Below are 14,480 nucleotides of genomic sequence, written 5' to 3'. Positions count from 1 at the left end.
GCCGAGGACAACCATGTTTGGCTTACGTTTGGCACGTCGCAGGCACCAAGATCAGTAGTGTTCTCTACGTTAACATCCAAAATCAAATTTGAGCTGCGTGCCACAGTGACGTTCAGTAGGCAGGGCATTGTGGGCACACCCTGCTTTGCCGTAGCCTTCGCAGTGAAAGGCATTGAAGGAGCAGAAGCACTGCGAAGGGTGTGTTTGATTGCCAATAACTCTGCTTCAGCTGAACGCATTGAAGTACTTTTTGCAGCAAAGTCTTTCTGAAATAGCCTAATTTAATTTCGAATGCACTTCTCCACTTCAATAAAGAAAGTGGTTCAGGGCCTCCTTTGAGGGACACAAAAAACAATGATTGACACTTTCCATACGAAAGACAAGCTGCGAGAGTGAAGTTGTGAACATGCAGCCAGAATGTGCAGTGAAGCCCACCTTTGTGCAGTGAAATGCACCCTCGTTACAGTGTAACAGAAATATTTTTTTTTCTAATGAATTTTGCTTTTGTGATACAAACTTATCGCTTGGTCTTGCTTTATATGATCAACAGAATAGTTTGCACCATAATAATAATAAAAAGGGCCTTCCTTGCAAGTTCTTGAAATATTTTTACAATCTTTAAAGCCCAAAGGAAAACACTGTCTACCCATATTGAAAGATTGGACTTCTTTAATAACTAATCCGTCATTCGTAGCGAGAACAGCTTCTTTAAGCAAGAAAATGACAAATTGCAGGGCTGCCACCTGATGGTGACTTAGGGTACCTCTCGTTTGACGTCAGCACTGGCCAATGCAGAGAGCGGCATAGAGGAAGACCACATAGGGATTACTTGGACTCATCCGTTTTGGTGTGGGCGGTTCAAATTGAAGCAACAGCAGGACATTCGGCGGCAATTTGCAATGTGCCAAAGTGATATAGTACTGGCACAGAGAAAACAATGATAGAGTTCTAGACGAATAATCTATCGGCATAGCTTGACTTAGTATTTTCCTTTAGTGTGGTGGGCTAAAGGCCAATTGCAAAGAAATTTTCTAACATATAAGGAGCCCTGGTTCCAATACCACAGATATAGAGAAGCCTCCCTGCGACTACATTCAAACCCACTTATCATGGTAGCGGTTTTAACAATGCATTGTACATAACAATAAGCAGCAGATGCGCCTTCAAATTTTGTGCGTGTTCAAGTGTGAAACAAAAACGCTTTCTGCAATGCTCCCATGCCGTGTTATCAGTTACAACAATTAAATCTAGCTACTGGGTGTGCGTGCCAAAACAAAAAAGAATGCAACACCCTCGATAAAAAATGCTGCACCTGCTTGCATGCGGCACATCTTTGCCACACCCACCATTGTACTGCGCACGGCACGGCTCCGTTGCATTGCCCTGTGCATCGCCGGCCTCGCACACCTCTCTCCCAACATTTTTCCGCCCCTTGGACGTTGGCACAGTCAACCCGTGCATTGTTGTACAGTGCTGGATGTCCCCACAGGCAAACCTGCCTTGGTTAACTCGGTTAACTTGGTTAACTAATGCTGTGTTTCTTGTGGTGCAGCTCTTGGTGTACTTACGAGGCTGTGTGAGTGCACACCGCGGTGTGCTAGATTACATGAGGTAATCTGCTGTGGGCTCGCCAAGCCTGAGCCCACAGCAGTCGGTACTTCTGCGAGTCATAACTAGACATCCTGCGCCCTTAATTTTCCGTTTCCACGAAAGAAATAAGGATCAAAGTGCGAGCACAGCAGCACCGCGACTCAAAGTGGGCTCACCCTTGACGTCGTGCTCGACCTCGGATTGCCACCGCCGCAGGCAGTTCTGCAGCAGCCGGAGTTCGGGCTCTGCCACGTGGCGTGGGCAGGGCCCCTCGTTCACGGTTCGGGGGCTCCCTCCTCTTGAGTGGCCCTCGTCGGGCGGCGAGGTACCGGGGGAACCCACAGCCAGGCTGCAGGAGGGACGACACAAGACATTGCCTACGAAACCTAGGATTGCGCTGCCTGCCCAACTGTCCACCAAACTCGCAAAGTAACTACCAAGCTGGAATTCTGCTGCTACCAAATTGCCTACCAAACTTGTGATTGTGCTGCCTACCAAAACGTCTACAGCACCAAGCTGCATATTCAATTACTACCAAACTGAAACTGAGCTGTCTGCTAAATTGACTACCAAACTGGAAATGCGAGGCCTATCAAAGTTGTGCTGCCAGAAAAACTGCCTAGAATTGCACTGCCTACAGGACTGCCTACGAAACTGGGATTTGTGTGCATACCTGCAAACTTGTGACCTTACTTCATAGAAGTCCCATAGACACAACAAAGATGGAAAAGGGCCAGAGGTGAGTGCAGCGTGCATTTTTAAAGATTTGCTCTGTGCACACACACACGCACACACACACACTTCTTTAACTATAACTTACCTCCAGACAGAGCAAACAAGCAGCAACAAATTTGTAGCAGCAGAGAGAGTCTGACAACACTGTGTTCAGACCAGTGACATTGCTGTTGCTGTTTCAGCCTGCTTAAGAAACTTGTCTGAATAAACTTTCTCAAAACAAGCACACCTCCGCAATTTCTTTTTTGCATTTATTTTTTGGAACCTTGTGTTGCCCCATCTTTTAAGTTTTAAAACATCGCTACGAACAGAACTTATTTTTCCTATAACTCGATCCAACATTAAATAAATTGTACAATAAGCCCAAATTTGTGAAACTTTCAAGAGACATTTGCGAGAGTTGGCAGGTACGCATGTGCCTACAAACTGCCGACCAAAGTGAATTTGCATTGCCTACGAAATTGCCTATTTCACTATCAACCAAACTGCCTATCAGACTAGAAATGCAAGCATGCGCCTTGCAATATGCATGCACATGCAAGCACAAACTTATAATTGCTGGTGTCCAAAACATGTGACATGTTATCACCCACTGCTTCTGACAACCACAGCCCTGTACCAGTGTCATACCAAGGTAACACAGTCAAACCCATAAATGTGCCAGAGAGTTGGACACAACATATCATTCGATATTCAAATTTATTTTCGTTCATCAGAAAGTACTATAAAATTTGACTACAACCACCACATCTACTGTTTTCTCTCTCTCCTAATCAAGGAATTCACATTATCAAAAGCACACCGACAACTGTTGTGTGAATGTTCAGATGCCACCTTGCATATCTACTGACCCCTAGAAACCCATGCATGCCACGTCAGCCGATGTAGTTGCATGTGAATTCGGGAAGGGTTTTCGGCGCACTCTGCCTAGTGTGTGGGAGCGGGGGGGAAAAAGAAAAAAACACACACACACACACAGGGTTCATGCGCTCATGCCATGAGAGAAGGAAAAGCTTTTTTTTTTATGTTTGTTCTTCCATCATGAAGACACTGTAGCATCCGTCTGTAATAGGAATTCGACTTCCAAAGTCATTTTGCTGCAGACAGACTTGTTTTATCGGATGTGGATGCAATTTTTATTCAAGGTAGCCGTACCTTCTGCAATGTATACTCGCTGTATCTTTACAATGTTCAGAAATACCTCTATATAAGGAATAATTATGATTAACTAGGTTGAATACAACTGGGTTTGACCGTAACTGGGTTTATGGCCGGGTAAGCCAACATAGACACCAAAATGAAAGATGAGTGCCAATGCCACATTAAGGTTCTCGCACCATCTCGTCATGATGTCACTGGTTTTGACAGCATTTAGTCTAGCTTAGCTTGGTGTTTGTCAGCGAAGGAGGACTACATGACACTGTAAGGAAACCAAAAATATCAAATCAAATTATGGGGTTTTCAACGTCCGAAAGCAAAGCACTGCCTACAAGGGAATCGAACCCACAACCTCGAGCTCAACAGCAGAATGCCAGAGCCACTACGGCAGATTCCTGTCAGCTGCTCTCTAGGCAGCAATGTCACTTGTCCTGTTTGACACTTTCACGCATCAAAGCGTGCATACTTAGTAGCACACGTTGACTGGAGCACGACTTAACACCACATTCACGCACTGCATGCACTTTTGTACATGTTGAGAAAACACAGAGTCGGGAGCACTGATGAAGATAATGTTCTAAATGCCTGGAACAGATGTTCACACCTCACTGGACTAGTGTACTAAGATTTACTACTACTACGTGCCAAGCATGTTAGTGAAAAAGAGTTGTAAGATGAACATTCATACAACACTGCTGTGTTGTCATGCAATAAGGCTTCTCTTCGTTTGTCGTTTTTGACAACGATTACAGCAACTTCTGATGTGACTTGCTGCTCTGCTTATCACAAGTGCACTTCACGTGAAATACTTGATATGGTCCCTGCACCTCAAGTACTTCTCCTTAAGAAGCTGAGGTGAAGTCATACATATATAAGGGTGCAACAAAACTTGCTAAAAAAGAATTAAGGATTCCAAGCTTGTTCTGTTGCTACATGTCTTTATTGACGCTACAGACAAAAGACACTTGTTAAAACAAATTTTCAATGCAGAAAATTATTTGGCGTCAAAAGGGGACACGTCGAATGCAGGGCAAAGGTGGCGAAGCTGTGGGGTGTGCAGAGTGCCGGAGCACACCTACAGGCACCCCAGTCGGTGGCAACCTGACAATGAAATGGCAAGTACACCTCTGTACAACTCGCGAGTTGCGCAGGTGTGCCAGCCAATCCTGTTGTCTCATTCGACATCATGGCAGACTAATCAGTTCCGTGGAAGCCCGCAGAAGGGAGAAAGTTTCATGAGAGGGAATAACTGGCATCGACCTACACTGTAGCACGAAGATACAAAGGAAATGCATCCACGGGTATCTCAGAAAGAAAGCTTCAGAATTAAACTCTCAAGGGCCAATGCCCCGGAAAGGCATTGGTCCCGGGTTCAATCCCCAAACCAGGATGAAGCATAACTGTAGCACGAAACTACAAAGGAAACCAATACGGGAAAGCTCAGAAAGAAAGCTTTGAAGTTGACTTTCAGGGACCAACGCCCCCCAAAAAAGCCATTGTACCCGAATTTGATCAGACCACGAATCTACAAAGGAAACCTATATGGTTTCATCAGTTCTCTGCAAAAAAAAAAAAAGCTTTGAGGTTGACTTCCAGGACCAATGCCCTGAAAAAGGTGTTCATCCAAGGTTCGATTCCCAGACCAGGACGAACATTTCCAGGACAAACTTTTCTTCAACTTCGAAGCTTTCTTTTTCAGAAACACAAATGGGTGTTGCTTGTAGCTTTGTGCTCTAGTCCAGGTGGATGCCAATTATACCAGTTATACCCCATCATGACATCACAGCAGGGGTGAATTTCTTTCCAACACGGGCATCTCTCGGGAAGTCTGCTTTGAGGCATGGAGTCAGGGAGGGCAGGTGCAGTGCAGTTTTTCAGGGTGGAGCTTGCACTCAATTCTCGGGTGGCTGTCAACGCGTACAGGAGTGGCAGGTAAATACCTTGATGATGGTGAGCCCATCTCGACCTCCTCGCTTTTCTGCTGAGCCGCTTTGCTCTCGACAAACTCGAGCGTGTATTGCAGCACATCTTGCAGGGGCACCCGTTTGGGCCCAGAGCCATACTGGATGTACCTGAAAGAAGCGGCACGTGGTAGAGAGACAAAACATCCCCCCACATTCCTTGTCCCAGTGGACACAAGCACAACTTGTGCTTTGGGTGAAAACACCGACCTTCACTGAAACGAACGCTAAACGCCTACTTGTGAACATGCCTGTGGTAGGACGGTACAGTGGAACTCCAATTACGTGACCTTCTCGGGACCTCGCAAACACAATGTATAACTCGGGCAATGCATAATTGAACAACAAAAAGTATGTCTATAATAAACAGTCTCACACGACAGAATTCCGAGAAGATTCAATTTAAACTAAAGCTAATACTCTGCAGGATTTGGGAATCAAACCAGCTCCCCCAAAAAAGTAAATCTGTAAAGAATACTGTAGTGCAGGTGCCAGTCACGCTTTATTAGAGGGATTAAGTGCATACCGTGCAAAGCGATCATTGCCTGCCCGCCTGCTGAAGTGTTCTGTCACCAACACACTTTAAAGAAATTATAGTGATGTTGAACTTTGTGAACGCAGGTTATGCGCAAGCGTATAGGCGTTGTTTCAATTCTAAACTGTGCCGTCTTGCCTGACACCCCCGTATTGGCGCTTGCCGACAGGGGTCGGTCGACTTGCGCTCGGCATGCCGCCACTTGTGTTGCCACTCCGGCCTTCTCGCTCGGCGCTCTACCTCTTGGTTTCCAGGCGACTCCATACATCCATAGACCACACAGAGCCCGTAGCAACTGCCAGAGAAGGTGAACCCAGTGCGTCTCCGCCCACCCTGCTCCTCCGCAACGCTCCGCATCCTTCCTCGGCTGCGAGTTCCTCTCCACTTCCAGGTGCCCTCTTCCTCAGGCACTCGCTGCCCTCTCCTAGCTTAGCCGCATCAGGTTTAATCTTGCCGATTTTACAGACGAGGCACGTATGCTTGCGCATAAAAGAAAAGATTGGTCAGTTCCTTCTAGACCTTCTTCGAGCCACCCAGCAATAGCTTTCTTTCGAGTGCAGCAACGACGGGAAGGTCACCTACACCATCGCCAGGACAGACATATCTCTGAATGCTGTCGATGTGCCACTGCTCTTCCCGAAACGTAGGCACACACAGAATCTGCGCCTTCTCCCTCCTCGTCCAAGGTGGCCAAGTGTGTTGGCATGAGACAATACCTCCTCAATGGCATCACCCAATGACAGCTGGCCACAGACAGCAACGTTTTCATTGGCGTTAATGAACTCTGTGAAGGTCACTGGAACATTTAACCCTTCAAAGTCTGCCTCGCCGTCGGCTGCGGAGGCACAATCGGTCAAGGTTGTGGCTTTGTAGTCAATTCGTAGTCAAGGTTGTCGCTTCGTAGTGGAGCAGGCACAGTCTCACCTTAAGCCACAGTGCTTCAATGAATTCGCTAGCGTGGTCTGGGAGACCACGCTCCAAGGATGGCGATATAGTGCATAGTGTCTAGTAGAGAAATGTTTCTCTCAGAATATCTGTGCTCCAAAGCCACCAGTGGTCATTGGACTGAAAACTTCCTATAGCCCTGCTTCACGCACTGTATAGTCGCATCATCCGGCGGCTGCATCCGGCTCATGCAGTGTGGCAACAAGAAAACTATTTTCACATTTCAAAGGCTAGATTTGTCTGGTGGATGTCACGGCAAAGTGTACAGAAAAAAAAAGCGGCGCAACCCATCGCATGACGACTGTCGATGGTAATGCGTTAGCACCGAGTCAGCATAGCAACACAGCGTCAAAATGAGTTATGTATGAGGCATGTGCTGCAGCGGGACTCCTCTTCTGCACTTCCCTAAAAGCGCCTGGTGCTGATCAGCTGCTGCCGCCACAAAGCCTGCACGTGCCCTCCGAAATGCATGGCGCGCCGGTGTGTGCGAATGGCGAAAAACGCTACAAGCGGCAACTGGGCTCCTCCCTTACGCTTCTTTCTGGACACGCTGCACCATCTGGTGGCACTGCCAAGAAACCTGTGCATGGCCTCCGAGACAAGGAGCACGGTGCGCCAATGCCTGCCAATGCCTGCCAACACTGAAAATTGTTCCCTGGCTTGCCATACACTCTGTGGCACGTACTCAGTGACCCACGTTGGAGAGTGGTTCATTAAAGAGCGGCACATACCCAGCGCATTTGTGGCGCAGCCAGCTAATGCGTCAGGTTATTATCCTTGAGCAACCCTTGTGACGTAAGTTCGATTCCACTCAGCATCGGAGATATTTAACGGATCTTTTTCGTCACTGCAGAGCAGCACGTTCCCAGTGGCACACACCTCGTCACCCAAGTTGGTGCCAAATACATTCGCTGAGGAGCGGCACTCACCACTGGCACACACCCAAAGTTGGCATCAGAGAGAGAGAGAGCTTAAACTTTATTATGTCCTTGATGGGGTCCAGAGGTTGCGGGGGCTGGGAGACCAACCCCCAGTCTATCCCTTCCTCAGACGGCGGCCAGTCCTTGCTTTCTGGTGGCGCCTTCAGCCATCCGGATGGCCCAGAGTGGCATCAGAGAGGTTCATTGAAGGCTATCACAGACCGAGCGGTACATATCCAGTGCTCCAAGTCGGCATCAAAGAGAGAGAGAGCATTTGTTTGGACCATAGAGGTCGTTGCTCTTGAAGCCGAGTGGGTGGTGTCCTCATTCCACTACTCCACTGGCCATGGCTGCTCGATGCACTTGCTGAACGAGAGCTTCTTGTCCCGCCTGGGTATCGCCGGTCAGCTGTAACTCCCTCCGCTTAAATGACGTGCTAGGCGTCTTTTAAGTGTGGAGGTTTGCCCCCGCACCTCCACAAGATGTGAAAGAGTGTAGGGCGTGTGTCGCCTCACCAGGGGCAGGTGCCGCAATATGTAGGCGGGAACATTTTACTGTATCTGCGTAGGTTTGGAAATGTGATGGTCTGGATAAGTCTGAGAGCTACTGCCTCTTCAGTGTTGAGCTTTCTGTGAGGGGGAGGATAAATCCTGCAGTTGAGTCGCTGGATCTCGAGTCGGTCACAGTAATTGGATGGCAGGGGCACGAAGGTAAATGGTGGGGATTGATAAAGTTTGTTCAAACAACAGTGCCTACCCAGTCCTGCATCTACAGTGACCCATGTCAGCGTGAAAGAGGTTCCTTGAAGAGCGACACTAGGCACACATTATCATATACAGCATAGACTGCTTATAGTTTAAGTTGCCAGAATCGCGAAAATGTTCAAAGGCTGCACGAAGCATGTGACCAGGAGCTTTGCATCAGTTTAAATTTACGAGCGTTGAAAGGTTAATGTCCTAGTACCTGCGGTCTTTGCCAATGAAGTCGAAGTAATTTTTTTTGTAAAAATGACGGTGACTGAAATTTCAGACGCAGTACAGTGTCCCGCACGATTTCTCGTACTGATCGGCCTGTGCATGTGTAAAAAAATTGCGACTGCGGACCAAGTTGCCACCATTCTAGTGTTGCCCATGCCCTCACTTTCATTACCGAGGTGGTTTCTCCACTTTCTGTGTGCCGTACAGCCACTGAAACGCGTTTCTTTGACACAGGCACCAAACTACAAGTTTGGTCGCAGACGAGGAGCGCTGCTTAGGCCTAGCCGGCGGGGGTTTACGGCAGCATGGCCTCACAGGAAGCTCACCCTTGATATCTTCGTACCCATAGATGATCATGCAGAGATTGCACAGACGATCATGCGCACGATCTGAACCAACAGCAGCGCATGGAAGCGTAGTTTGGTTTATCGGGCGATCAGCTGCGGAAACTACTGCTCACACGTACCAAGTCTATGTGCTCACACTCATAGGAGTGGTGAAAGCTCAAAGTGCACATAAAGCCTAATAGCTCCACACTAAATTTGTGGAACACTGCTTAAACTGACCGCAGTCAAGGTCGCACGCTCGATATCTGCACATCACGACAACGCGCATCGCGACGGGTGCACAGAAACTGAAGCCACGTTCAGTGCAGAGCACACCGCTGATAGGCAGCCGAGCAAAAGCCGTCTCTAACACCTACGCAACCACTGCACGTCTGCGTCCCGCTGCTGCCATTTTTTTTTCCTGCTCATTTGTTTGCTCTCCCGTCTCATGCTCCTCCTCTTCCACATTGCCCTCGTTGTTCCCCCCCTCCCATCAGCTGGTACACCTCGTTGAGAAGCATGCTTTCTACCGCGCTTGTTGGCGGGATTTTCCCACGGAAGCCACATTATAACCGCCATTTCATCTCGCACAGCTGCACTGTAAGCGGTATGCGTATACATGAAGTTCTATGGGATAGTAAACGAGAGTCAGAAAAGGCCGCGTTGTAGCCAGTTCTGCACTATAAACGGCTACGTTATAAGTGGTCTAAGCTGTAGTCAGTGACCCAAACTGGTCCGATGGGTGGTTTTGAACCCTGTTACCTCAGCACAGCAGCCCGATGCGCTATCTATTCGACCACAAACTACCGAGTGACCCAGGTAGGCGGGAAAACGGTTAGACATAAAGATACATACATACATACATACATACATACGCATGCACACACGCACGCACACACATATATAGATAGCTCACAGAAAGTGTGCGAGGTATCCTAAGAGTGTGAACGCCTTAATAGCAGTATTTTTCTGGCGTTGGCTAGCTGCTGCATAAATGACGTAAAGATCGAAGATGTCATCCATGCCTTTGTATTAAGTTATAGCAGCACAGTAGGGTCTTCAGGTTCTTAAAGCAGCATGGCTTCACGAACTTCCCGATAACAAGCACAGGAAGTTTCACCGTACCATCCTCATTCATGCCGAGAGCGCTGTCACACACTCCTCGCTCCGTTTACTACCGTGACAGCTGTTGCCCTTATAAGTCGGCGATTTGCTCTGGTGCTGTCATCAGCGCTGAACACCTCACAGGGTCTGTACTCCGCGATCGATTCGGCCAGTGACTGCACCCACTCGTTAACTGCCAACGGCGTCTGCAGAGGAACTTACCCCACAGAAGTGGCTGTAAATGCCATTCGGTTTTTTTGAAATGATAAAATGGTACAAGCCAGCCATTCCATGTATGGAAATCTCTCTGACACCAAGATGCAATGCCACCTTGTTAGCCTTGTCTCTCAGGATGCATTGTCTACATTGATCGCAGAGCTGCGAGCCTGGTGCAGCCGCTTTACGAGGACCTTTTCTAATTCCTCGCATTTTCCATCTTTTGCCACCTTTCTTTTGAATCCAAACTTGCCTGCTTGTTGCAGTGTGGTCTCCTTCTTTGCTAGAATGGTCTTCAACGAAGATTCTGGACTGTTCAGGTCCCGTGTGATACTGACGTTCATGGCTCCAAGCATTTCTCTGCTTCTTTTATAATCCACAGTTTGTCCCTGAGCATCAGTGCTATTCACTTCCAGGACATTGTGCATTACAGTTTCCCAATGCACTCCGTCAAGCTGTTCGCTCCAATCACGACTGACAAAGATAAACAACAAAGGGAGGACCCTCGCCCACATGACAGAGGCAGGCGCTAATGAGAGTAGATGTCGAGGAGTGTGGTTGGGCAGTAAAAAGAAAAAGAAGATAATAAATAAAGTAAATAAATAAATGAAAACGTGCAGAGAAAGAATGGAGGTATGAGGGTGGTTGACCCCCGAAGGCAACAACGATGAGAGGCCAGCGAACGTGGAAGGAGGATGTCCCGTGACGCTCCCTAGTTTGCTTTTTTATCTCCCCCCCCCCTCCCCTCCTCTTCCACAGTAAGGAGGAAAGTGCTGAAACAGGCTGCAAACCAGTCTGGGCTTTCCGCTAGTGAAGTCACACTCTCGCCCTCCTGACATAGTGAACGATGACGCAAGGGAACTGCCAGAGGCTGGTGATGCAGATTCGCGCGGCTTGTCGTACAAGGCAGGCCATCGTATAACCAAGGTTTTTAATGCACTGTCTCCATCAGGAGTTCACTGGGACTTCAATAGTCCATTGTAAAAACCAGCTCGTCACAAAATTGGAGGACACATAACAGGGATACCACTTTAGCCGTTTTGTGTGAGCGCCTGTAAATGGCTGGATTAATGCACAGTAAAACCTTGTTCATATGTTAAAAAAAAAAAAAAAAAACTAAAAGAAGCGAGAAAACATACTAGCTGGGAAAACGTACAACCAAAAGTTACTAAAAAAATCTGCCTAGCTCTACTGTAGTTGACATTTATCCAATATACAGCGACATGCAACGACCCGTGAGGAGATTTGCTGGTGCTGGAAGAGGTAGATGAGTGCATGCCTGCAGGCGGGAAAGTACTGTGAGGAAGCTGCCATGGTGGGCCTCTACTGCTCTCAATTGCCCGTGCTTCGTGCCTTTTCTTGTTCACATAAGAGTCTAGTGCCCAAAAACGTTATCATACAATCACAGTCTGACGATGTACTTAACGTTGGTGCGAAGATACTCTCAAATGAAAATGTTGACTCACTTCAACGCTGCTTTATTATAGGTTATTTTCTTCTGGTGCATGCAGCACACATGACTGATTAGCTCTACATCTTCCACTTTGTGCAACACCTCATCGGGTACGTCATTGTATTTAGCTATGCAAGTGCGGACTTCGTTCACGTGCAGTAAAACGTCAAAATTCGAGACGATCTCGTCGTCTTCGGTGTTCAGTGAGCCACAGTCATCTTCCCTCAGGTCGTCATCGTCAGCAGAGACGTCGCGAATGCTGTTGATGATCTCCTCGGTTGTGAAGTCCGCCGACGTTGGTGATACACTGTTGCTCTCCACACAGTTGTTGAAGGAAGAGAAGGTGGGCCACAGTTCCGCAACCTTGGTCCACGGGTCTCCTGGGTTGCCGTCAATAACCACCAGGTCATCTTCAAGCTGCACAGGCGCTTTTGACAAGCCCTGCTTTTCGCCAGCAGTTACTAATGGTGGACGCTTGCAATTTATGCCAAGCTCCCACGAGCACTTTTGCTGCCTGACAAACACTGATTTCAGTTGGCTGCTTTAGGCGGAGGCTGATCATGAACCGCTGCACAAGGCGCTTACGAAATTCTGCCTTCTCACTCTTTATAACGCCTTGGTCTAGGGGTTGCAGCAAAGACATGTTGTTTGGCGGAAGAAACTCCAGGCGAATGTGCATAAAATGAACATTCACAACGTGAGCAGGGCAGTTGTCGACCACCGAAATAATATTTCGGTCAACCCTTCTCATTTGGTCATCGAGTGTGAGGAGCCGCTCGGAAAACAATTCTCTGGCCATCCAGGCACGCTTGTTTACGTGGTAGTCGTATGGTACAGACATGACATTTTTCATGCAGCGAGGCTTTGTCGTCGAATCTCGCACAAAGTTTGCAGCAAAAAAAAAAAAAAAAAAAAAGCCCTGCCCACACACGTAAAAGGCGTGAACAACGACCGACTAGCCAATAACACCCAGCACAATGAGAGAGAAAAGAGGAAAAGGCAGCCAGGCCTGCTAGGCTACTGTACATTAAACCACACCATTGTGGGGTAGACCCAGTGATGATGATAGTTACTGCCCTCGGGGGGGGGGGGGCACACAGAAATGGCTGTTTCTGTTTTATGCGAGAGTTGCGGCGCTGTTACTTTTAGCCGAACTCTTAATACTGATGTTTTTTTATTATAAAGGAGAAAACAAATTACCTATGTTATTGTGAAATGTGCACTATATCGAAATTTCTAGTTCTGAAATATTTTTACAATGAAAATATGGGCAATCTGGTGGGGATCTTTAAAATATTTGTAAATTTGAGAAATTCGCTAATGTGGTGTTTCGTAGCAACAAGATTTTACTGTAACCGGGGAAACGTACGACCCCAAAGTCACTAAAAAATTTGGCCGACTCAACTGCAGTTTACATCCGCGCAATGCGAAAATGTTGCGCAAATCGTTGCAGCACGCGACACAGAAGTGCACTGAGCCGGTGGGGTTAGAGCGGCCCCAGAATGCGCGTTGTATTTTTTGCATTTGTGCTTTTCGAATACGGCCTGGGTCGTCAGCATCTTAAGGCTGGGCATTCTGGCAAGAAGTTTGGACATGCCCGCTGTCGTTTTCAGATTGCGTAATGTTTCAAGACGGTGACATGAAAACAAAACAAAATCAAGCTAAACGGTGACGCCCGAATACGATACCATCGGAGCAAAACACGACGCTCACTTCGTACTGCCTGCAGCAAGGAACACCTGTGCATTTGGGTTATCGGCTATTAAAAGCGTGCAGTACACTTTCAACAGCACTACGCCCCAGGTGCTGTGAAACAAATAGGTGATGTTTACTGCAATAGGGTAGGTGACAACAGCTGTGAATGTGATGCAGCACCGGAAAAGGAAACTGAATGCATGCTGACATAATTAAGCGACACGGGCAGGTGAGTATTGAGGGTAGCCCCTACAGTTGTCAACTGCGACTGCCTCGCGCCTTTTCTTGTTCACATGAGATCTTGCGTCCAGAAAACATATCATGCAATAGCAGTTTGGCAACGTACTGAACGCTAGTGCCGTGAGTAACTGAATCGGGTCTTTCTTTTTTTTTTGTTATCGACAGTAAATGCTGGGGCTAGGAAACTGCACGAAACAGGATCCTATCAATGAGGTTCTACTGTACCACAACTGTACATCGGGCAGTTTTGGTAACACCTACTGTAATGCATTCTATGCCACCTCCTTTACAGTACGTGGTTGTGTTACGTTATTGGAAGCACAAAGCTTTGTTCAATCCTTCCCGCAAATGCAATAACCATGAAACGTAGAATAGATAGTCCGAATCTAATGTTATGGGACCAAATAAAAGCAAAGTACAAAACTGTCCTTTGCGTTTCTTTGAGCACAAAACCGAACCAACTACTCAGAAGAGGTTTGTTATGCCATGCAGGCTGCTCTAAAACTAAATAGACCACTAAACAGTAACATTAAATTGGTTTAGACTGATTAGGGACTCTTTCAAAACTCTAATTGCATTGATTTTGTGCTGAAACTCGAGAACCTGTACGCCAGTGTGGCTACAC

The 14,480-nt window shown here is 47.4% G+C and overlaps 1 protein-coding gene across 3 annotated transcripts in view; it reads right to left on the bottom strand.

Annotated features, from left to right (window-relative positions):
* The window catches only part of LOC126530280 (ubiquitin carboxyl-terminal hydrolase 25-like), an 85,507-nt gene that overhangs the window by 31,154 nt on the left and 39,873 nt on the right, over positions 1–14,480 (bottom strand). For 2 of the 3 annotated variants that reach the window (XM_050177594.3, XM_050177593.3), the window contains exons 10-11: positions 5,424–5,555; positions 1,767–1,939 (exon numbers count right to left, since the gene is read on the bottom strand). In XM_050177594.3, the coding sequence (XP_050033551.1) occupies positions 1,767–1,939; positions 5,424–5,555 (305 nt within the window). The remainder of the gene's footprint in view (positions 1–1,766; positions 1,940–5,423; positions 5,556–14,480) is intronic. The other variant, XM_050177595.3, reaches the window with a different exon arrangement.

This window comes from Dermacentor andersoni, chromosome 5, assembly GCF_023375885.2.
Source record: "Dermacentor andersoni chromosome 5, qqDerAnde1_hic_scaffold, whole genome shotgun sequence".
In the NCBI taxonomy this organism is placed as follows: Eukaryota; Metazoa; Arthropoda; class Arachnida; order Ixodida; family Ixodidae; genus Dermacentor; species Dermacentor andersoni.
The sequence above is the reverse complement of the archived record's forward strand: the minus strand, read 5'-3'. Positions and strand labels throughout refer to the sequence as shown.